This window comes from Neophocaena asiaeorientalis, unplaced genomic scaffold (assembly GCF_003031525.2).
Source record: "Neophocaena asiaeorientalis asiaeorientalis breed wild unplaced genomic scaffold, Neophocaena_asiaeorientalis_V1.1 scaffold918, whole genome shotgun sequence".
Taxonomy (NCBI): Eukaryota; Metazoa; Chordata; class Mammalia; order Artiodactyla; family Phocoenidae; genus Neophocaena; species Neophocaena asiaeorientalis.
Window position 1 is genome coordinate 48,466 of NW_020174132.1, and position 24,232 is coordinate 72,697.

The 24,232-nt window shown below is 35.8% G+C and overlaps 1 protein-coding gene across 3 annotated transcripts in view; it reads left to right on the forward strand.

The window, feature by feature from the left end:
* BRCC3 (BRCA1/BRCA2-containing complex subunit 3) overlaps positions 1-24,232 on the forward strand; it is a 72,152-nt gene that overhangs the window by 33,521 nt on the left and 14,399 nt on the right. For 2 of the 3 annotated variants that reach the window (XM_024754708.1, XM_024754709.1), the window contains one exon: positions 12,596-12,670. The exons of the other annotated variant lie outside the window; for it this stretch is intronic. In XM_024754708.1, coding sequence (XP_024610476.1) covers positions 12,596-12,670 — 75 coding nt within the window. The remainder of the gene's footprint in view (positions 1-12,595; positions 12,671-24,232) is intronic. 3 annotated transcript variants of the gene reach the window in all.

The window sequence follows — 24,232 nt, forward strand, 5'->3', positions numbered from 1 at the left end:
TGGAAATTTCATCTTTTCTCTGGTATTTTGCAAATATTTAGTCCCAGGCTGACTTAGTTTATTGTGTCATGCCAGACAAAAGCTTTAAAACAATATATCAATGTTATCTTTCATTTTATGCCTTTGCCTTTCTTCTTTCAAAGACCTTTCATTTCCTCAAGACCATAAATAATAGTTTTATGTACTTTCTTCTTTTATAATTTTGGTTTTTGCATTTAGAAACTTAGGTCATCTGGAACTTATGGTGTTAACTCCTTGCAGTTGGAGTTTAACTTCATTTTATCCCAACTGGATCACTAGTTGTCCCTGCACCACTTTTTGAGCAGTTGCCTGCACACCCATTGGTTTGAAAGGCCACTTTGATCATATATTAAGTTTCTTTATATATACATGAGCCCATTTCTGTTTTCTCCTTCATTCCCTTGATCTGTTTGTTCCTTTGCTAATACCGTACTTTAGTTACTAGGGGGTTTTAGCATAGAAACAGAAAGGCAGTGTATACAGAGCCTGAGAGCATGGGGCTTTGAGCCAGGTAGCCTGGTTTGAGTCCTGAGACTACCTTTAACTAGGTATGTGACTTTGGGCAAATAACTCAAGCTCTCTTTACGTTAGTTTCCTTATATGTAAAATGGAGATATTAATTCACTGCTCATCTCTTAGAGTTACTGTGAGGATAAGATGAATTAATGGAAATAAAGCACTTAGGATAATGTATGGCAAAGGGGAAGACTCAGTAAATGCAACCTATTCCGGAATTTGGACTTGGTAGGGCACTTACTCCCCACACAGGCCATTCTACTTCCTCAAAAGTATCTCGTAGTCAGCAATTATATATTAGGATTGCTTTGAATTTATAGACTAATTTAGGGAGGAACATACACCTGTACAGCATTGGGTCTTTCCATCCATGAACTTGGTGTATGTCCCTCCTTACATTCATGTCATTTTATCTTTTTCAGAAATATATTGACATTTTCTTCACAGTAAAAACTGGCATATTGCCACATCCACTCTGCTCAATCAGCAGGTTCAGCTAGATGGTTCACACTCACAAAACCCAAATAGGCCATCCTGGCACCCATAAGTATTCAACTTTGCAGACCGCAGAACAAGAAACCCAGCCTGCCAGAAGACTGGCATCAGCAAGCATTCTCAGCTGTCTAGGGCTTCTCTCTGCCCCCATTAACAGCTCAGGTGTGAAGAAATGAGAGCATATGGTGGGGGATGGGGGAGAACAGGAGCCACTATGGCTTAGAAGCCCCATGTCCCAAATTAGGGACCACTCTGTCTTTGTTCCCTGTGTGTAGCCTCGGTCCCAGCCAGGGTCAGGGCCCAGGAACGATAGGCCCACTGCACTCAGGGACCCTGAGCTGTGACTCCCAGCAGGTGTTGATGTGCAGTCCCAGCCCTCCCAGACCAGGCTCAGGGTACCTCCTGGGACATTGTGCCGGAAGCAGGCCCGCCCATCCCACAGCTGACCATCCGCCTTCATCAGGTTTCCAGGGCGACCAAACTAGAAAGTGAATCCAAGGTCAGTGCCTCACCTCGAGGGAGAAAGGGTTTTGGTAATCCTACTTTCAGAGGTACTATTTCCAGAAGGAGGACAGAATACATGGCAGCAAAACCAACAGATATTTACTATAGTATTTCTCATTAGATTCATAGTTTTTGTTCTTCTGTTCATAGTGCTGAACATTCTAAATAGTAATAGTAGAGTCAGTGGGTTATGTTGGTTTTTTCTAGGTAGATCATATCATCTGCAAATGACAGGTTTGACTCTTTCCAATATTTGTGTGTGTGTGTGTGTGTGTGTGTGTGTGTGTGTGTGTATCCTTTTTTTCAGGAGCATTCTTATTTCATTGGTATGGACTTATAAAAGTTGAATAGCAGAGTTGGGTGGCAAATACCATTCTTTCTGACTCTAATGGGAATACTTCTGTCCATCATTAAGTATGAGTTTGTTATGATTTTGTGGTAGATACCCTCTATTCCTTTATTAAGTTAAGGAAGTTTCTTTCTAATTCTAGTTTACTGAGAGTTTTTAATCATGAGTGTCTCATGTTTTATCAAATGCCTGTTTGTCATTTTCTGAGATGATAATGTGGTTGTTTCATTGTTTTAAAAGTTTCCAACATTGAAAGCTTTTAAAACAGTGAACTGATGTTTCATTCCTCAGATAAACCCTACTTTGCCATGATGTATTATTGTTCTTTTAATACAAAGTAGATTCTAGTTGCTAAAATTTGGCCTAAGATTGTTACATCTATGTTCATAAGTGAGATTAGTCGAAAGTGTTCTTCTTGTCTTGGGCTCCTCTTGTCTAATTTTGGTATCAGGATTATTTTATTAAGTTATAAAATGAGTTGGATTTTTTTCTCTTTTTTTGGAAAGACAATATAGCATAATAATTAAGAACATGGCTCTGTAGCCAGATGCTTTGGTTGGAATCCTGATTTGCCACTATCCTGATGTCTAGCACTATCGGTTACTTTCACCTATTTTTGAACCATATATAAATGGAGCCATATAGTATGTACTCTTTTGGGTCTAGTTTCTTTCAATCAGTATTATGTTTGTGAGGTTCATCCGTGTGGTTACATGAAGCAATAGTTTAGAAATTCTCATTGCTGTATAGTATTCCATTGTCTGAATATACCACAGTTTGTTTATTCATTCTACTATTAAGAGATAATTTCAGTTTTTAAAAGGCTTTTACAAATTGTGCTGCTATGAATATTCTTGTTGTTGTGAACATATGTACATTTGTTGGATACATACCTGGGGGTGGAATACATATGTATATATGTTCAGCTTTAATAGATAATGCCAACAATTTTCCTAAAGTGTCTTTACTGCCTCTCACTCCACATCCTTGCCAATACTTAATAATGTCTGCCTTGTTCATTTTTGCCATTCTGGTAAGTGTGTAGTAGTATTGCATTGTGACTTTAATTTCCATTTTGTTGACCACTAATAAAGTTGAAAACCTTTTCATATTTTTTTTTAGTTCTAGCATGTTATTATTATATGAATAGCATCCGTATTATACATGGATATAGTCCGTGGATTAAACCCTATGTTCATAGCCCCAAAATTAAAGTCAAATAATCAGGATGTTTTTATTTAGGTCCATAACATGTGCATAACAATTTATTAGGTTGTATTAGTTAAAATTACACTTGGTTGAGAGCCAAGCAAAAACTCTAAAAATAATGCCTTCAGCAAAGTTAAAGTTTGATTCTCCATCATGGAAAAATAGTAAATGGGTAGACAGTAAATGGCTGTTATTAGGGAAATAGGTATCTTATATCTTATTGCTCCATTTACAGGGTCTCCAAATAGTCCAAGATGGATGTTAAAATTTCAGGCATACAATGATATTCTAAACAGCAAATGGAAGGAAGTTAAAAAAACCCAAAACCTTCCTTTTAAGGAATCTCCCTGGTTGTACATATAACCTTTTCATAAATGTCTTATTGGCTAGCAATTATATGGTAACAACTAGCTGCAAGAGCTACTAAGAAATATTTTAGCTTACAGGCAACCTACCAGCTAAAAGTTAGCTTCTGTTTACTAAGAAAGATACTTAAAGGATATTGAGAGCAGCATCTTTCATACAGGAAGTGGTAGAGAGAACTCAAAGAAGTAAAAGCCGCAGTCCCTATTCATAAGAGAATTTCAAATGTATTGAGTAGTAAAGACTCTAATGTAAGATTCAGCCAGAAAGTACAAAGAATAAACATTGTGATAGGAAATTTAAGGGACCTAGGAACTCATGAAAGGGGCAACCTGGACAGAAACAGAAAATATAACATAGGCACAGAATAGACATTAATTGAATGAATGAATAGGTAATTGAAAGAGTAAATGAGCATTTGGCTAATTTTTTTTTCAGTTGAGAACAACTGAAAATCACACAGTACTGTGAGGGAGATACTTTAACATTTAATTGCTTATAATGACGGGTTATACTTTGGGGGATTAGTGCAATAACATATATATAATCAATTTTACACCTTGTATTAATAAACATTCTTTTTGAAGTTTGTACTCCTGTCTTTTTCAAAAGGGATAAAAGTAGAATGTTTCCAGTATCTTACGGATGTTGCGAGGCATTAGATAATTAAAAAATATTCCAATTGCGCAAAATCCCCCCTTCCCTAAGTGCAACAACATTTCCAAAGCTTATAGGTATTGTGTATTTACAGATAAGGCCAACCTCCCACCATGCAGAAAGATAATAATGAAAAATGACTTTAAAAACAACACCTATTCATCTTTGTGATATATCCAGGAGGGAAGTAACTACTGGCATAAACTATAAATTATATGAAGGGCGACATATGCAAGATGGACGAGGAGGAAAAGTCCAGGACCAGATGGCTGCATGGATGAATTCTACCACTCAGAGAAAAATTAATACCAATCTTTCTTAGGCGCTTCCAAAACACAGAAGAGGGAGCACTTCCAAACTCATTTTATGAGGCCAGCATCACTCTGATATGAAAGCCTGACAAGGATACCACAAGAAAAGAGTACTACAGGCCAATATCCCTAATGAACAGAAATGCAAAAATCTTTAATAAAATACTAGCAAACTGAATTCAACAGCACATTGAAAGGATTATACACCATGAACAACTGGGATTTATCCCTGGGATATAAGGATGTTTCAACATATGCAAATCAATCAATATGATACACCACATTAATAGAATGAAAGATAAAAACCACATGATCATCTCAATTGATGCAGAGAAAGCACTGTAAAAACTCTCAACAAAACAGGTATAGGAGGAACTTACCTCAATGCAATAAAGACCATATATGAAAAGTCCACAGCTAACATCATAATCAGTGGGGGGAAAAATGAAAGCTTTCCCTCCAAGATCCAGTACAAGGCAAAGATACCCACTCTTTCCACTTCTATTCAACATAATACTGGAAATCTTAGCCAGAGCAGTTAGTCAAGGAAAATAAATAAAAGGCATCCAAATCAGAAGTAAAATTTATCTCTGCTTGCAGATGACATGATAATATGTGCAGATAACCCTAAAGACTCAACAAAAAAGCTGTTAGAACTAATAAATTTGGTAAAGTTGAAGAATACAAAATCAACGTACAAAAATTAGTCTTGTTTCTATACACAATGAACTATCCAAAAAGGAAATTAAGAAAGCAATCCTGTTCACAATAGCAACAAAAATAATAAAATGCTTATGAGTAAAGTCAAAGACATATATACCCACTGAAAATTATAAAAACATTCATGAATGAAATTAAAGAGGACACAGATAAATGGAAAGACATCTTGTGTTCATGGATTAAAAGAAATAATACTGTTAAAATGCCCATTCTACCTAAAGTGATCTGAAGAGTCAATGCATTCCCTATCAAAATGTCAATGGCATTATTTTTTTACAGAAATAAGAAAAACTCCTAAAATTCATATGGGATCACAAAAGATCCCGAATAGCCAAAGCAATCCTGAGGAAGAAGAATGAAGATGGAGGCATCACATTTCCTGATTTCAAATGATATTACAAAGCTACAGTATTCAAAACATCGTGGTATTGGCACAAGAAACAGACACATAGATCAATGGAACAGAATAGAGAACCCAGAAATGAACCCATACACCCATGGTCAACTGATCTTTGACAAGAGTGCCAAGAATACACAATAAAACCAAGAAATGATTTTGGGGGGACTTTGTATCCACTTCAAGAAAAATGAAATTGGACCTTTTACTCACACCATATACAAAAAGTCAACTCAAAATGGATTAAAGACTTAAATGTAAGATCTAAACCCATAAAACTCCTAGAAGACAACATAGGGAAAAAGCTTTTTGGCACTGGTTTTGGCAATGAATTTTTATTTGATATGGCAACAAAAGCAAACATAGACAAGTAGGATTGCATCAAACTAAAAAGCTCTGGGACTTCCCTCATGGCACAGTGGTTAAGAATCCGCCTGCCAATGCAGGGGACACGGGTTCAAGCCCTGGTCTGGGAAGATCCCACATGCCGCGGAGCAACTAGGCCCATGCACCACAACTACTGAGCCTGTGCTCTGGAGCCCGTGTGCCACAACTACTGAATCCCACGCACCTAGAGCCTGTGCTCTGCAACAAGAGAAGCCACCGCAATGAGAAGCCCATGCACCGCAACGAAGAGTAGCCCCTGCTCACTGCAACTAGAGAAAGCCCGTGCACAGCAAGGAAGACCCAACACAGCCAAAAATAAATAAAAAGCTTCTGCACAGCGAAGGAAACATCAACAGAGTAAACAGGCAGCCTATGGAATGGGAGAAAATATTTGCAAACCGTGTATCTGATGAGGAGTGAATATCTAAAATATACAAGGAACTCAGTAACAAAAAACCCAAATAACTCTATTAAGAAGTGGGCAAAGGACCTGAATAGACGTTTCTCAAAAAAAAAACCCAGCCATACAAATGGCCAACAGGTATATGAAAAGGTACTCAACATCATCAGTCATCAGGGATGTGTGCAAACACACACAAACAAACACACAGTGGAATATTCAGCCCCCAAAAGAAGGAAATCCTACCATTTGTGACAACATGGGTTAACCTGGAGTGAAATAAGCCAGTCACAGAAGGATAAATACTGCATGATTCCACGTATATGAGGAATCTAAAATAGTCAAACACATAGAACCAGAAAGTAGAATGGTGGTTGCCAGGGGCTGAGGGGAGGGAGAAATGGGGAGATGATGGTAAAAGTTTCAGTTATTCAGGATGAGTAAGTTCTAGACATCTAATATACAGCAGTGTGACTGTAGTTAACAATACTGTATTGTGTACTTGAAATTTGCTAAGAGGGTAAATCTTAAGTGTTCTCACCACCGTGCCCCTCCCCACCAAAAATGGTAACTATGTGAGGGGATGGATATATTAGTTTGATTGTGGTGATTATTTCACAATATATATCAAAACATTAAGTAGTATACCTTAATTATATACAATTTTCATTTGTCAATTATACCTCAGTAAATCTGAAAAAAAATTACACGCAAGATGAGAGCTCAAACATAAATAAAAGGTAACAGAAGCAGAATTAGGATGTGAAAGCCTCTTTGTTTTTTCAGTCTCCATTCTTCCAGGAAGAGAAAAAAACAGTAGCTGTTTCACTAGATGAAAAGCAAATACGGGAACTGCAAAAGTGGGATACTGCATCTCGTGTTCTCGTTTTTGAAAGTGTCTACAACTGCTTATTAATTCCTCTAGGTAACTATCTGTTCTTGTTGATGATATTATTCTTTATGGATGATTGGTGATTACTGTTAATGGAAGTACAGAGCACTGCTTTTCTCTGAACTCCAGAATGCTGTAAGGGAAACATTTTAAGTATGAAGAACAAATTTATTTTTGTAACATGGTGAAGATTAGAGACCTGAAAAAATCTATTTTTAGCTGGAAACTTATTCTCCGTGTTCTACAAGTTTTAGACTGTGTTTCTCATTGCATTCTCAATAAATGGTGCTGATCTTGTAAAAGAAAAATGCTATCAGAATGCAAGAAAAGAGAATAATTGAATTCTCAGTCATTACAGCCTGAAGTACTTTAAAAGGTCATTGAGTGTCCTTTAGAAACTTGAGTCTGTAGAAATAAAGGGGCTCATCCAAGACCACGTGGCTGGGCAAGAGCAAGGCCAGTGCTCATTCTGTGTCCCCTTTTAAGAATGTCAAATCCCGAATCTATTTAACTTAAGAAGTCATGGACAAGATTACCAAAGTCCTCACTAGAAGCACTGTTTGAATTCCTGAGCCTTATCCTTGCTTTATCTGCACTCTGCTTTTAATTTTTTGTTTCTGCCTTTATTGGGTTACATAGGATCTAGAACCTACATATAAATCAGGCATAGGGCTGACATCACCACAATCAAGGTAATAGACATATCCAACACCTCCAAAGTTTCCTTGTGTTGTCTTTGTTTTGTTTCATATAATTTTGTTTTTGTGGTAAGAAGACAATGTGAGATCTACCCTCAGCAAATTTTGAAATGCACAATACTGTATGCCCATTGAATAACTACTCCTCTTTCCCCTACCCACATCCACTGGCAACCACTATCATATGGTCTGCTTCTTTGAGTTTGACTATTTTAGTTTCATCATATAAGTAAGCATCATGTGTATATGTCAATCCCAATCTCCCAATTTATCCCTCCCCCCTTTCCCCCCTGGTAACCATAAGTTTGTTTCCTACATCTGTGACTCTATTTCTGTTTAGGAGTTCCTTATGTATTTTGGATATTAACTCTATTAGATATATGGTTTGCAAATATTTGATACCAGTTCTTAATTTTAATATGTATAATTTTTTCCCATTTTGGAGCTCTTTGTGTTCTGTTTAAGAAAATGTTTCCTACCCGAAGCTCATTCAGATGTTCTACTTTTTACCTAAAAGTTTCATTATTTTACCTTTCACATTTATATCTATAATACACCTGGATTTGCTTTTTGTGTATGGTCTGAAGCAGGGGGTCAAGATTCATTTTCTTTTTCACATGGATGTCCATTGAGTCAGAATCGTTAATAGAAAAGACCATTTTTTTGTCATCAATCAGGCATTTGTTTATGTGTTGATGTTTCTGGATTCTTTACTTGGTCTATCCTTGGTTTGTTGTCTATCCTTGTACCAGTACTACACTGTCTTGATATTGTAGCTTTACAACAGGTCTTGACATGTGGTAATATTGGGTTGGCCAAAATGTTCATTCGGTTTTTTTTCCATAAGATGGCTCTAGTAGCGTTTAGTTGTCTTTAACTTCATTTGATACAATTTTGTTAGATTGCATTGTGACAGCTGTCATATCAGCATGCATTAAAAAAATTTTATCAAAATTGGTGAATTTTTGTGTAGCCACTTTAATATTGAAGATGGAAGAAAGAAGCAATATTTTCAGCATATTATGCTTTACTATTTCAAGAAAGGTAAAAATGCAATGGAAATGCAAAAAAAGATTTGTGCAGTGTATGGAGAAGGTGCTGTGACTGATCAAACGTGTCAAAAGTGGTTTGCGAAGTTTCGTGCTGGAGGTTTCTCACTGGATGATGCTCCACGGTCAGGTAGACCAGTTGAAGTTGATAGCCATCAAATCGAGACATTAATTGAGAACAGTCAACGTTACACCCATGCCGTAGATAGCCAACATACTCAAAATGTCCAAATCAAGTGTTGAAAATCATTTGCACCAGTTTGGTTATGTGAATCGCTTTGATGTTTGGGTTCCACATAAGTTAAGCAGAAAAAACCTTGACCATATTTCCACATGCGATTCTCTACTGAAACGTAATGAAAACGTTCCGTTTTTAAAACAAATTGTGATGGGTGATGAAAAGTGGATACTGTACAATAATGTGGAATGGAAAAGATCGTGGGGCAAGTGAAATGAACCACCATCAACCACACCAAAGGCCGGTCTTCATCCAAAGAAGGTGATGTTGTGTATATGGTGGGATTGGAAGGGAGTCCTCTATTATGAGCTCCTTCTGGAAAACCAAACAATTAATTCCAACAAGTACTGCTCCCAATTAGACCACTGAAAGCAGCACTCGAGGAAAAGTGTCCAGAATTATTAAACAGAAAATGCATAATCTTCCATCAGGGTAATGCAAGACCACGTGTTTCTTTGATGACCAGGCAAAAACTATTACAGCTTGGCTGGGAAGTTCTGATTCATCTGCCGTATTCACCAGACATTGCACCTTTGGATTTCCATTTGTTTCAGTCTTTACAAAAATTCTCTTAATGGAAAAAATTTCAGTTCCCTGGAAGACTGTAAAAGGCACCTGGAACAGTTCTTCGCTCAAAAAGATAAAAAGTTTTGGGAAGATGGAGTTATGAAGTTGCCTGAAAAATGGCAGAAGGTAGTGGAACAAAACGGTGACTATGTTGTTCAATAAAGTTCTTGGTGAAAATGAAAAATGTGTCTTTTATTTTTAACTTTAAAAATGGAAGGAACTTTTTGGCCAACCCAATACATGAGTCCTCCAGCTGTGTAATTCTCAAATGTTGCCTTAGCTATTCTTAGCCCTTTGCATTTCTACATAAATTGCAGAATTTGTCTTCTCAGTATCCACAGGAAAAAGACCTGCTGGGGTTTTGATTTGGATTGCTTTAAGTCTATAGCTCAATTCAGGGAAAAATGACATTTTTTTAAGTGAGGTCTTCCACTCCATGAGCATGTTATATCCCTCCTTTTGTGTGGGTCTTTAATTTCTCTCAGTGATATGTTATAATTTTCAGTATAGAGGCCTTGTACCTCTTGTTGGATTTTTTCCTAGCTATTTCATCTTTATTTTAAAAATACTGTAAAGCTATTATAAATGGACTAATTTTTTAAAGTTCATTTCCTATTTTTTGCTAGTATATATGAATTAAATGGATTTGTTTATGTTGGTCTTATGCCCAGTGACCTTGCTAATTTACTTATTAATTCTAATAGTGTGTGGGTTTTTATAATCTTCTACAAACACAGTCAGGTCATTTTTGAATAATCACAATTTTATTTCTTCCTTTTTAATCTGCATGCCTTTTCTTTTATTGCCTTACTAAATTTGCTAGGACTTTCAGGGATGATATTAGGCATCCTTTTTTATTCCCAAGTTCAGAGAGACAGTTTTTAATAATTCACCAATAAGTGATGTTTATTGTAGATTTTTGACAGATATTCTTTATCTGTTTAAGAAAATTCCTCTCTTAGCTATATTTTAGCTATGTTTTATTTTATTATTGTACTAGTTGTATGCTCTGGGACAGGCTATATCAGACTGGAATTTCTCTTCCTTAACCATCTTGGCCTCATGCCTTCTGAGGGTGCAGATCTTTCCTCACTATTTAAATCTCTTCTTTGGTTTCTGTTTTTTTTCAGGTTTTCTACTTCTCCTTGAGTCAATTATGGTAATTTATATTTCCTAGAAAATTGTCGGTTTCATCTAAGTTTTCCATTTTTTTTTGACTTGAGGAAATATGTAGTTTTATTTTTTAAATGTTTTATTTTCTTTGTAGCATTTATCACTAATGTAATTTAATTTTTCATTAATTATTTATGGTCTCTCCACTATATTGTTGTCTCTATGACTGTGGGGACTGTGTCATGGCCTGCCACATAGTAGCCATTCAGTAAATATTTCTTGAGTGGATGATTGTGTGATCTCTCTTTAAGTATGTCCCCTTTTCCATTGCTAATGCTGTTTACTTGTTTTTTCTCTTTTTTCTTGATTCTCTTTCCAGAGGCTTATCTATTTTGTTGGTCTTTTCAAAGGACCCACTTTAGGTTCTCTTGATCAACTCAATTTCTTTGCTTTCTTTTTTAAAAATAGTCTGCTTTTCCCTTTATTAATTTCTTCATTGTATTTTCTGTATGTTTTATTATTGCTGCATTGTTCTTCTTATTGTTATCCTTATTCTAAATTCTTGAGATGAAAACTAATTTACTTTCTGTCTTCCTTGCTTTCTAACAAATACATTTGAGGCCATATATTTTCTTCTTCACTTTGGCTCCATTACATAGGTTTTGTTGTGTAGTAGTTCCAGTGTTTTTTTTTTAAGTTCTAACTCATTTGTGTTTTCTGTTTTTATTTTCTCTTCAACTCAAGAGTTATTTAGAAATGCATTTAAAACGTCCATGTGTGTAGATCTGGGCCAGGTTGGGGGGGATATTTTTTGCTATTATGTTCATTTTTAACACTACATTATGGTAATTGTGGCCTGTGTGATATCAGCTTTATGGAAATTTTTTGATACTTCCTCTGTTACCTAGAACGGGGATCCACAAACTACAGCTTGTAGGCTACATGGGCCTGGTGCCTATTTTGGAAATCAAGTTTTATTGGAACACAGCCACACCCATTTGTTTACATACTACCTATGACTGCTTTCCAGCTACAACTGCAAAGCTGAGTGGCTGTAATAGAGACTCTGTGGCCCATACAGCTTAAAACATATACTGTTTGGCCTTTCCATTAAAAAGGTTGCTGACCCCTGACTTCAAACATGGTCAATTTTTGTAACTTTTTCATATGAATTGAAAAATACGTATATTGTCTCTTGAGTAAAAGTCCCTTATAGCCTTGTTAGAATAAGCTTGTTAAGTTGTGTTATACTGATCCTTATATCCTTCCTCATTGAGAGAGATATGTATAAACCTCCCGTCATAACTAAATTTGTCTATTTCCTATATTTTAGTCAGGGTTAGCCTTATATATTTTGAAGCTGTATTGTTAGTGCATAAAGAATGTATAAAGGTCCATAACTTTTATATTGTCCTGGTATATTTTTCCTTCATAAAATATGAAGTAGCCCTCTTTGTCCCATTTATTTATGCATATATTTATACATGCCTTGAATTCTTTCTTTGTAAAGCATGTTACTATTCCTGTTTGGATTAGGTTCAACTACATATATTAGGAAAAAATAATAAATAAAATTAGTTTAAAGAAGAAAGATTTTTTCTTGGGTAGAAGAAGTCTGGAGATAGGTATTCAAGGGCTCTGCGATACTATCAGGGACCCAGGCTCCTATCTTCTGCTTCACCATCTCGGTGTATGGTTTCCATCCTAAGGTCCCCTCATGGTCCACGAGACTTCTGGAGCTCCAGCCAGCACATCTCCATTGAGGGCCAGAAGGAAGAGGAAAGGTAGGAGGACAAAAATGGGCTGGTCCCAGCTCTGCCAATTTCTAATAAGTGACCTTCCCAGAAAGCCCCAGAAAACAATTCAATTTTTATCTCATTGGCAGAATTTAGTCAAGTGGCCACACCTAAGCTTCCAGGGAGGCCTATCAGATAGCTCTGTCTGCTAAAAATTGGCATTGTTACCAAGGACATTTGGATTAGGACAGCTAGCAACTTCTGCCACTCCCTGTTTGTTGCATGTTGTAGTTCTTGTTAATATCATTTTCCTGTTATAACTTTCTCCATCCCTTTATTCTCAACCTTCCTCAGTTATTTTGTTTCAGGTATGTCTCTTTTAAATAGAATATAGCAAGATCTTGAGTTACTTGGTTTTAAACAATCAGAACATCTGTCTATTAATAGGTGAGTGTAATGCATTCATTTTATTATCATTGCTGGTATATGTGGCAGTATTCCTGCCATTATTTTTTTTCTGCTTTCTTTGTGTCATACTTTCTGTTTAATTCTTTTTACCTCTCCTTCCATTTGTTACTCTGATTGAGTTTTCCATTACCTGTTTTTTCAATTTTAGACATTGTCCTTACTGTCTTGATTCTTTTAGATAATACTCTTAATGTTTCACAACATTGTTTTGAAATAATTTCAGATTTACAGAAAAGTTGCAAGAAGAGTACAAAGGATTCCTGTGTACCCTTCACCCAGATCCCCCAAATGTCAGAATTTTATCATATTTCTGGATAATTTTTCCTGAACCATTTGAGGATAAGTTACACAAATGATGTCCCTTCAGTGGATATTTCCTAAAGAACAAGGACATTCTCTTACATGACAATAATAAAATAATATCAGGAAATTAAAATTCATATAATACTGTATCTGATCCATAGATGGTATTCTAATTTCATCAGTTTTCCTAATAACATCCCTTACCGTACGAAAAACAAAACAAAAAACCCTTTATCCTGGTCCAGGATGCAGACCAGGTTCACACATTGCACATAATTGTCATGACGTTTTAGTCTCCTTTGATTGGAAACAGTTCCTGTGTCTTTTGTGACCTTAGTATTTTTGAAGACTGCAGGCCAGTTATTTTGGAAAAATGTCCCTCGTTTTGGATTTGTTTATGTTTTATCATAATTATATGGAGATTATATACTTTGGCAATAACACCTCAAAAGTGATGTTGTGTTCTTCTCAGTGATTTGTTTTAGGAGGCACATGATATCAATTTGTCCCTTCATATGTGATTGCAACTTTGACCATGCCCTTAAGGAAGTGTCTGTGAGGTTTTCCACTATAAATTTTTCCCTTTGAAATTAGTAAGTATCTTGTGGGGAGTTTTAGCATTCATCAATGATCCTTTCCTAATTATTTATTATTAAGATGGTTATCAAAGGCAATGGTCTAATTCCATCATTCCGTCTACATTTACTAGTTAGCATTGTACTCCAGGGAAGGGCTTTTCCTTCTTCCCATTTGTTTATTTTTTCATTCATTTATTTATATTAGTGTGGACACCTGGATTCTTATTTTGCCCATATGTTCTAACCCATTATTGTCATTAGCTACTTTGAGACACATAGTAGGCACACACAGTGGAAGCCCCTCCCATGTTCTATTGACATGTTCCCATCATTTTTTGAGTACTACCTGATTTTCTGGCACAGGAAGATGTTTCAGTTTCATCTCCTCCTTTCCTGCATTCAGCCCTGGGTTCAGCATTTCTTCAAGGATCCCTGGTTCCCTTACTTTTTTTAACAGTTCTATTGAGGTATAATTGACATACAATAAACTACATGTTTAAAGTATACAATTTGATAAGTTTTGACAAATACACACCTATATACACCATCACCACAATCAAGATAATGAACATATCCTTCACCCCTCAAGTTTTCTTTGTGCCCCTTTGTAATTCCTCCCCCTTGCCACTTCATATCCCTTCCTTAACCCCAGGAAACCCTGACCTGCTGTCAATATAGATTACTCTGCATTTTCTAGAAATATATATGTATATATATACATATATATATATATATATATATAGAATATGTACTCTTTGTTACCTTTCAAACAACAGAATTATTTTGAGATTCATCCAAGTTATAGCATGTATCATTATTTTTATTACAGAGTAGTATTAAATGATATAATTATTACCACAATTTTTTTATCCATTCACCTGTTGATAGACATTTGAGTTACTTGCAGTTTTTGTCTACTACAAATAAAGCTGCTTTGAACATTTGTGTACAAGTCTTTGTATTGGATATATGCTCTCTCTTCCCTTGGAGAAATACCTAGGAGCAGACTGGCTGAATCATATGGTAGGTGTATATTTAACTTTTTAAGAAATTACCAGGGGCTGTTTTCCAAAACAGCCTGCTGGGATTTTTTATTGGGATTATATTGACTCTATTGATCATTTTGGGGAGAATTGACATCTTAAAAATATTGAGTCTTCCAGTCCATGAACATGGTATATCTCTCCATTTATTTAGGTCTTTAATTCTCTCAACAAGTTTTTGTAGTTTTCAGTATACGGGTCTTGCATATCTTTTGTCAGACTTATCCCTACACATTTCATATGTTTAGCCTACTGTTCTATTGTTTTAATTTCATTTTCCTACTGTTCATTGCTGCTATATAAAAATACATTTGATTTTTATATATTGAGTTTGTATCCTACAACTTTGATAGATTCACTTGTTAATTTTAGTAGTTTTTTTGAAGAGTCCATTGGATTACCTACATAGGTCATCATCTGTAAATAGAGGCAGTTTTACTTCTTTCTTTCCAATCTGGATGCTTATGTTTATTTTTGTCACCTTACCACATTCATTGAAACCTCTAATAAGCTGTTGAATACAGTTTAATGACAGTGAGAGCAGTCACGGTAGGCTTGTTCTTGACCTTTGGAGATATCATTCAATTTTTCACCATTAAGTATGATGTTACCTGAAGGTTTTTCATAGATTCTCTCATCAGTTTGAGGAAGTTTCCTTCTATTCCTAGTTTGCTGAGAGTTTTCTATTTCATCAATCATAGATGTTGTATTTTATCAAATGCTTATTCTATAAAAATCTATTTAGATGATCATATAGTTTTTTTTCTTTTTCAGTCTGTTAATATTGATGAATTACACTGATTTTTTGATTGCTAAACCAACCTTGCATTCCTGGAATAAACCCCATGAATAATGATGAATTATCCATTTTATGTATTGCTGGATTTGATTTGCTAAAAATTTATTAAGAATTTTTGCATCTGTATACACAAGGGATATTAGTTTGTGGTTTTCAATTTTGGAAAGTCTTTCTATGGCTTTGGTGTCAGAGAAATGCAGGCTTCAGAAAATGAGTTAGATAGTATAGCCTTCTTTTCAATTTAATGGGAGAGTTTGGGTAGAATTGATATTCTTTCTTCCTTAAGTATTTGGTAGAATTCACCATTCAAGCTTTCTGGGCCTGGAGGCTTCTTTGTGGGAACCTTTTTATTTATTTAATAGATATAGGGCTATTCATGTTATCTATTTCTTCTTGAGTGAGCTTTGGTAATTTGTGTCTTTTAAGGTACTTACTCATTTTATCTAAGTAGTTGAATATACTGGCATAAAGTTGTTCATAATATTTTATCCTTTATTATATGTAAAATCTATAGTAATGTCATCTCTGACTCCTATGTTGGTAATTTGCATCTTCTTTCTCATTTCTATATTGGTAATTTGTGTCTCTTCTGATAAGTCTGGCTAGAGGTGTAACAGTTTTACTGAATATCTCAAAGAATCATCTTTGGTTTCACTCATTTTCTCTCTTTTTCCATTTATGTCAACTCTGATCTGTGTTATTTCCTTCCTTTTGCTTACTTTGAACTTCCTTCAGTCTTCTTTTTCTAGTTTTTTAAAAGGTGGATGGAAGCTGAGATCCATTATTTGAGGCCTATCTTTTCATATAAATGTTGAGCACTATAAATTTCCTTCTCTACGTACTGTTTTAGTTGTATCCCACAAATTTTGGTATGCTTTCATTTTTATTAAGTTCAAAATACTTTCTAATTTTTCTTTTGACTTCCTCATTGATCCACAAGTATTTAAAAGTATGTTATTTAGTTTCTAAATACTTGGGGTTTTCATGATATCTTTCTGTTATTGATGTTTAATTTAATTCCATTGTGGTCAGAAAAAATACTTTTTGTGGCTTGAATCCTATTAAAATTATTTAAAACGTTTTGTTTAATTATATTTTGTTTATTTAATTTTTATATAAATTTCTTTACTTATTTTTGGCCACACTGGGTCTTCCTTGCTGCACACAGGCTTTCTCTAGTTGCAGTGAGTGGGGGCTACTCTTTGTTGCGGTGCGTGGGCTTCTCATTGTGGTGGCCTCTGTTGTTGCAGAGCATGGGCTCTAGGCATGCGGGCTTCAGTAGTTGTGGCACGTGGGCTCAGTAGTTGCAGCTCATGGGCTCTAGAGCACAGGCTCAGTAGTTGTGGCACCTGGGCTTAGTTGCTCTGCAGCATGTGGGGTCTTCCCGGACCAGGGCTCGAACCCATGTCCCCTGCATTGGCAGGTGGGTTCTTAACCATTGTGCCACCAGGGAAGTCCTAATTTTTAAAATTGAAGTATAATTGACCTACAATACTATGTTAGTTCCAGGTGCACAACACAGTGATTCAATAATTCTATACCTTACAAAACAATCACCACGATAAGTCAAGTTACCATCTGTCACTATACAAAGTTATTATAATATTATTGATTGTGTTCCCCATGCCATACATTGAGAATGTTTTATGACCCAGAATGTGGTCTATATAGGTAACTTTTCTGTGTACACCTGAAAAGGATATGTATTTTGCTGTTGGGTAGAGTATGCTTAGAAATATCAATTAGGTTAAGTTTTTTTTAAGTTAATCAAAATCTCTTTATTGTTTCTCATTTAGAGATATAAAGGGCAAAACCAATAAAAATAAAGACATTTACTCAACTTAACAGCTGGTATGCAGTCTGAGATTGTATAGCACTAATTACTCAGAAGGCTGCCTAAGATAGTAATTGCCCTTTTCTCTTCAATACTGATTTTTTTCCCTTCCAATTCATCCCTTAAATATTTCCAGTACAGATTTTTCCCTCCCCAGCTCATTCCTTAAATATAGTTTACTCTGTGGTAATAAGAAGACTTAGCAGACTGGAATACACATTTTGTGAAAAATAAAGGAAGAGAAAAGCTTTGCCCTTAAGACATTTTTTGTTGTTGTTGTTAAAATACAACACATACACAGGTGACAGAATGCCAGCAAATATACAGGTGCAAATGTGAACATTGTGCTCATTTCTTAGGCACAAGGAAAAAGAAAAGAGTGGAAATTTTATTTTAAACCAAGCTAGAATGTTTCTTTTTTTAATCTCATGCTTTATATTTTTGTTTTTACTAATAATTTTTCTATAAGAATGAGTTTTTAAAACTTCATGTATACAACAAACCTAGGTACAACAATACCTATGTAGTATTCTTGCCAAACCTGGGTGTAATAATAAAATATTCAAATCCAAAATGTGGCACATTCTACAAGATGACTGGCCTGAACCTTGAAAAAAATCAATGACTAGGAATAAGGAGACTCATATAAATCAAGATGTTTTATAATGTAGTTCAAGTCTTTACTTTTACTGGCATTTGTGTGCACTGTTCTATCAATTTTTGAAGGAAGGGTATTGACATCTCTATAATTGTAGATTTGTCTATTTTTCTCATGATTCTATCAGTTTTTTATTTATAGTTTCTGAAGCTCTGTTATTGTGTGTCTACATGTTTAGGACTGTTATGTATTTTTTTTTTTTTTTGCGGTACGCGGGCCGCTCCCTGTTGTGGCCTCTCCCGTTGCGGAGCACAGGCTCCGGACGCGCAGGCTCAGCGGCCATGGCTCACGGGCCCAGCCGCTCCATGACATGTGAGATCTTCCCAGACTGGGGCACGAACCCTGGTGTCCCCTGCATCGGCAGGCAGACTCTCAACCACTGCGCCACCAGGGAAGCCCCTGTTATGTATTTTTTATGGGTTTTTTTTGTTTTTTTTGTTTTTTGAGGTACGCGGGCCTCTCACTGTTGTGGCCTCTCCCGTTGCGGAGCACAGGCTCCGGACGCGCAGGCTCAGCGGCCATGGCTCACGGGCCCAGCCGCTCCATGACATGTGAGATCTTCCCAGACTGGGGCACGAACCCTGGTGTCCCCTGCATCGGCAGGCAGACTCTCAACCACTGTGCCACCAGGGAAGCCCTATGTATTTTTTATGAATTAACCTTTTTATCATTAGGAAATTATCTTCATCTCTGTTAATATTCTTCTCTCTGAAATTAACTTTGATATTAGTATAACCACACTTACTCTCTTTTGAGTTTTGTTAGCATGTTGTATCTTTTAACTTATTTGTGTCTTTAAATTTAAAGTGTGATTTTTGTAGTTAGCATATAGTTGGGTCTAGGAATTATCCAATCTGACAATCTCTGCCATTTAATTGACATATTTGGATCCTTTACATTTAATGTGATTATTAATGAGGTTAGGTTTAAAATCTACCATCTTGCTTCTATTGTCTTCGTTTTCTATATTTGTCTCATCTAATTTCTGTTCACTTTTTTCTCTTTCTTATGCCTTCTTTTGGATTGAGTGATTTTTATGATTTAATTTTACCTCCTTTGTAGGTTTATTAGCGATAATCTTTTGTTATATTACTTTAGTAGGCTTTCTCAACATTGTCACTATTGACATCATAGGCCAGACAACTGTAGTAGCAAGGAGAAGTCCTGTGCATTGTAGGATATTAAGCAGCATCTGTGGCCTCCACCCACTAGATGCCAGTAGCGCTTCCTTAGTTGTGACAGTCAAAAATGTCTCCAGACAGTGCCAAATGTTCCCTGAAGGGTGTAATCACACCTGGTTGAAAAGCACTGGTGTGTGTGTGTGTATATATATATATGTATGTATGTGTTTTTTTACTTATCACAGTTTGCCTTGAAGTAATATTATACTAGTTCACATGCAGTATTAAGAACCTTGCACCACGGTACTTCCATTTCTCTCCTCCTGGTTTTTGTGCTAATACTGTCATACATTTTACTTGTGTGTATGCTATAAACCCATAGTATGTTGTTATTAGTTTTACTTTAAATAGTTGATTATCTTTCCAAGCAACTTAAATTAAGAAAAAAATGTCTGTATTTACCCAGTTTCCAGTGCTCTTCATTTCTTTGTTTCCATCTGGCATCATTTTCTTTCTTCTTGAAGAATGTCATTTAATATTTCTGATAATGCAAGTCTTCTGGCAATATATTCTTTCAACTTTTATATGTCTGAAAAACGTCTTTACTTCAACTCCAGTTTTAAAACATGTTTTTGATGGGTAAAGAACTGTAGGTTGACTTTTTTTTCTTTCAGAACTATAAAGATATTTCTCCACTGTCCAACAAGAAAGTGACTATCATCTTTACCTTTTTCCTGTCTACTTAATTTGTCTTCTTTTCCTGATTTCTTTTTTTTAATTGGGGTATAGTTGTTTTACAATGTTGTGTTAGTTTCTACTGTACAATGGAGTTCCCTGTGCTATACAGCAGATGCTCATCTATTTTATACATATTAGTGTATATATGTTAATCCCAATCTCCCAATTCATCCCAGACCCCCCTTTCCCCCTTTGGTGTCCATACTTTTGTTCTCTATATCTGTGTCTCTGTTTCTGCCTTGGAAACCGGTTCATCAGTACTATTTTTCTAGATTCCACAAATATTCATTAATATACAACATTTGTTCTCTCTGATTTCACTCTGTATGACAGTCTCCAGGTCCATCCACGTCCCTACAAGTGACCCAATTTCTTTCCTTTTTATGGCTGAGTAATATTCCATTGTATATATGTACCACCACATCTTCTTTATCCATTCGTCTGTGGATGGACATTTAGGTTGCTTCCATGACCTGGCTATTGTAAACAGTGCTGCAATGAACACTGGGGTGCATGTGTCTTTTTGAATTATGGTTTTCTCTGGGTATATACCCCGTAGTGGGATTGCTGGGTTGTAGGGTAGTTCTATTTTTAGTTTTTTAAGGAACCTGCATACTGTTCTCCATAGTGGCTGTATCAATTTACATTCCCACCAACTTTGCAAGAGGGTTCCCTTTTCTCCACACCCTCTCCAGCATTTATTGTTTGTAGATTTTTTGATGATGCCCATTCTAACTGGTGTGAGGTGATACCTCATTGTAGTTTTGATTTGCATTTCTTTAATAATTCCTGATTTCTTTTAAGATTCTCTTTATCACTGGTTTAAAACTATTTGATTATAGTGTACCATGGTGTAATTGTTTTCATGTGTCCTGTGCTTGGGTTTCATTGAGCTTCTTAGACCTGTGGATTTACATTTTTCATCAAATTTAGGAAAATTTCATCAGAAATTTAGAAAAATCTAAGCCATTATTTCTACAAAATGTTTTCTGTTCTACTTCTCTTCTTTGGATAGTCCAATTACACATACATTTGGCTACTTGATATTGTCTCATGATTCGTTGCTTTTAATCATTTTTTTGATAGAAAATAAATCTGTGATTTATTTTGTAGAGTCTCAACTGCTGTGTCTTCAAGTTCACTGATCTTTTTTCTGTAATGTTTAATTTTCTGTTAACCCTATCCAGTGTACTTTTTATCTCATGTGTTGTAATTTTCATTTCCAGAAGTCTGACTTGGGTCTTTATTTCTTTCTGTCTCTACTTAACATGTTAATCTTTGCTCTAGCTTCTTGAAAATATAGAATAGTTATAATATCTGTTTTAATGTATGTGTCTGCTAATTACTGTTGCTAGATATGCATCATTTCTGGGTCAATTTCATTTGATTTTCTCTCCTCATTATGGGTTGGATTTTTCTGCTGCTTTGCGTGCCTGGCAACTTTTGATTGAATGCAGACATTTTGAATTTTACCTTATTGGGTGTTAGATATATTTATATTCCTAAAAATATTCTTGAGCTTTGCTTTGAGATACTGTTAATAGAAATAGTTTGATCCTTTTGGGTCTTGCTTTTAAGCTTTATTAGGCAAAAACAATGCAGTCTTTAATGTAAGGTTCATTTTCTCTAGTCCTGAGGCTAGACCCTTTTTAGTACTCTGTTGTCTTCTGAATTATGAGATTTCCCATTAAGGCTTTTGGGGACAGGCAGTATTTCTGGCCCTGGATATACTTTGAGGATAGTTCCCTTTAATCCTTCTGGGTTATTGTTCCCCTGGCCTTATGTAGTTTCCTCACATATGTGCCCTGATCACTACTCAACTGAACACTTGAAGGTGACCCTCTAAAGATCTCTGGAATTCTCTTTGCTGCTTTCTCCTCCACAGTCCTTTGCCCTGCAAAATCAAGCCTCCTTGGCTCTCCCAGAGCCTCAGCTCTCTCTTCTCAACTCAAGGAGACCTTCAAGCTCTAGATGGGGTTCCCTTTCCTTTGCTGCAGCCTGGAAACTTTCTTCATGTAGTAAGCTGAGACTCATCTTGCTTCTCATCTCCCAGGTTTCACTGTCCTTCACTGCCTGTTTTCCAAGGTCTTGTGAGTCATTGTTTCACTTTTTTATTCTTCTTTTTACACTTTTTTAGTTGTTTCAAGAAGGGGGTAAGTCTGGTCCCCATCCCTCCATCTTAGCCTGTACTGTGGTTCTTTTAAGTTAACAATGCTATTTAGAAACCAAGGTCTGGGTGCTAGGTATACTCATTACTCTTAGTGTCATTGCTTCTAGAATCTCTCAGTAGATAGAGCTAGGAAGAAGTATGTATGTGTGCATATTCATGTACACACACACACACACACCCCATGAGTTCAAACCAATAACTCCAATCCTTTCCCACATCTTAGGGTTCATTCTAGTATTCTCCCTTTCTATACTTACAACTCTCTTCTCTGACCTAGAGAAACTTTGTTCCTGCTATCCATAATATGTTAACTTATTGCTCAATCCTAGAATATACGGAAAGTAGTTTCAGAATTGCTAACCTATACAAACTGCTGTGGACTCAATGTCTGTGGCCCCCCACCTACCCCCAAATTCATATGTTGTATAGAAGCCCTAATCCCTAATGTGATGGTATTTGGAGGTGGAGCATTTGGAAGATAATTAGGTCATGAGGGTGGAGCCCTCATGAATGGGATTACTGCCCTTTTAAGAAGAGACACAAGAGATGATCACTCTCTCCACCATGTGTGGACACAGCAAGAAGGTATCTACAAACCAGAAAGAGTGCCTTTACCAAAAACCAAATCAGCTGGCACCTTGATCTTGCACTTCCTAGCCTCCAGGACTATGAGAAATAAGATCCTGTTGTTGAAGCCACCCAGTCTCTGGTATTTTTGTTGTAGCAACCTGAACCGAGTACTAACCTACTAACTGAAGATTGAAATTTGTTTGAAGTTCTTTATGTCTTCTTCCTGAGAGTACATACTCAGATGTGTTCAAAAGTTACTTGAGTTTTGTCTTTTTGCCCTCCACCGCTTCCCTGTGGTTATTATTATTCTTTTGAAAGAGAGGGCTTTTTCCTGGTTATTTTCCATTTTAGAATTTTTTAAACCCATACATTTTTTTCCCTTTGGGGTATGTGAAATATCAACATGGTTCTAAAAGTCAAAAGTCAGAACTATATAGTTTAGAGTTTATTTTGTGTATCATGAGATGTGGATCTGATTTTATGTCTTTCTAAATGGCTATCCACTTGTCCCAAAACCGCTTACTAAAAAGCTATTCTTTACCCCAGTTATTTTAGATGCTTCCTTTTATCACATTCAATAATTCCCTATTTGTTTAGATCAATTTCTAGACTTTCTGTTCTGTCTGGCTGTCTATTTGTGTATCGGCACATAATTATTGTATGTTTTACTGTCTGCTACAGCCAGTCCTCATTAAGTTTTCTTTCTCTGTGTTTCCCTATTCTTACATGTTTAGTTTTCCATGTGAACTTTACTGTCAACTTGGCTAGCTCCAGCAAAAAATTTTGGTATTGTTATTGTGATTGTGTTAAATTTATAAATTAATTTATAATGAATCTTTATGATGTTTGCATCATCCCTTTTAAGAACACTGGATGTCTTTCCATTTGCTGTAGTCTACTTTTGTGTCTTTCAAGAAAGTGTTAAGTTTTTCTCATATAGATTTTGTGCATGTTTTGTTTAGGTTTATTCCTATTTTACCTTCCTTTTTTAAAATTCAAAATCACTTCATTTCTTAAAATTCTGTACAAATGGGAAGAGAATAATGTGATTGGTCCTTTACCATCATATTCACAATGAGAGAATTGTATAAATTTGAATAAAAATTATCTTGCAGAAAGCAGAGCAAGCTCATTATCAAATCATTTATATAACTAATACAATGTTTAAATCAACTGAATGTTTACAATAGCCATCTTTTTATGACATAATTTCTCTAAAACCTATCTCACAATTTTGAAAGAATAAGCCATATAAATGAGTGTCACAGGAAAGTAAACAAACTAGCTTGTTAGAGCTAGCAGAGTTCTCACCTTCTCCCCCTGAAAGT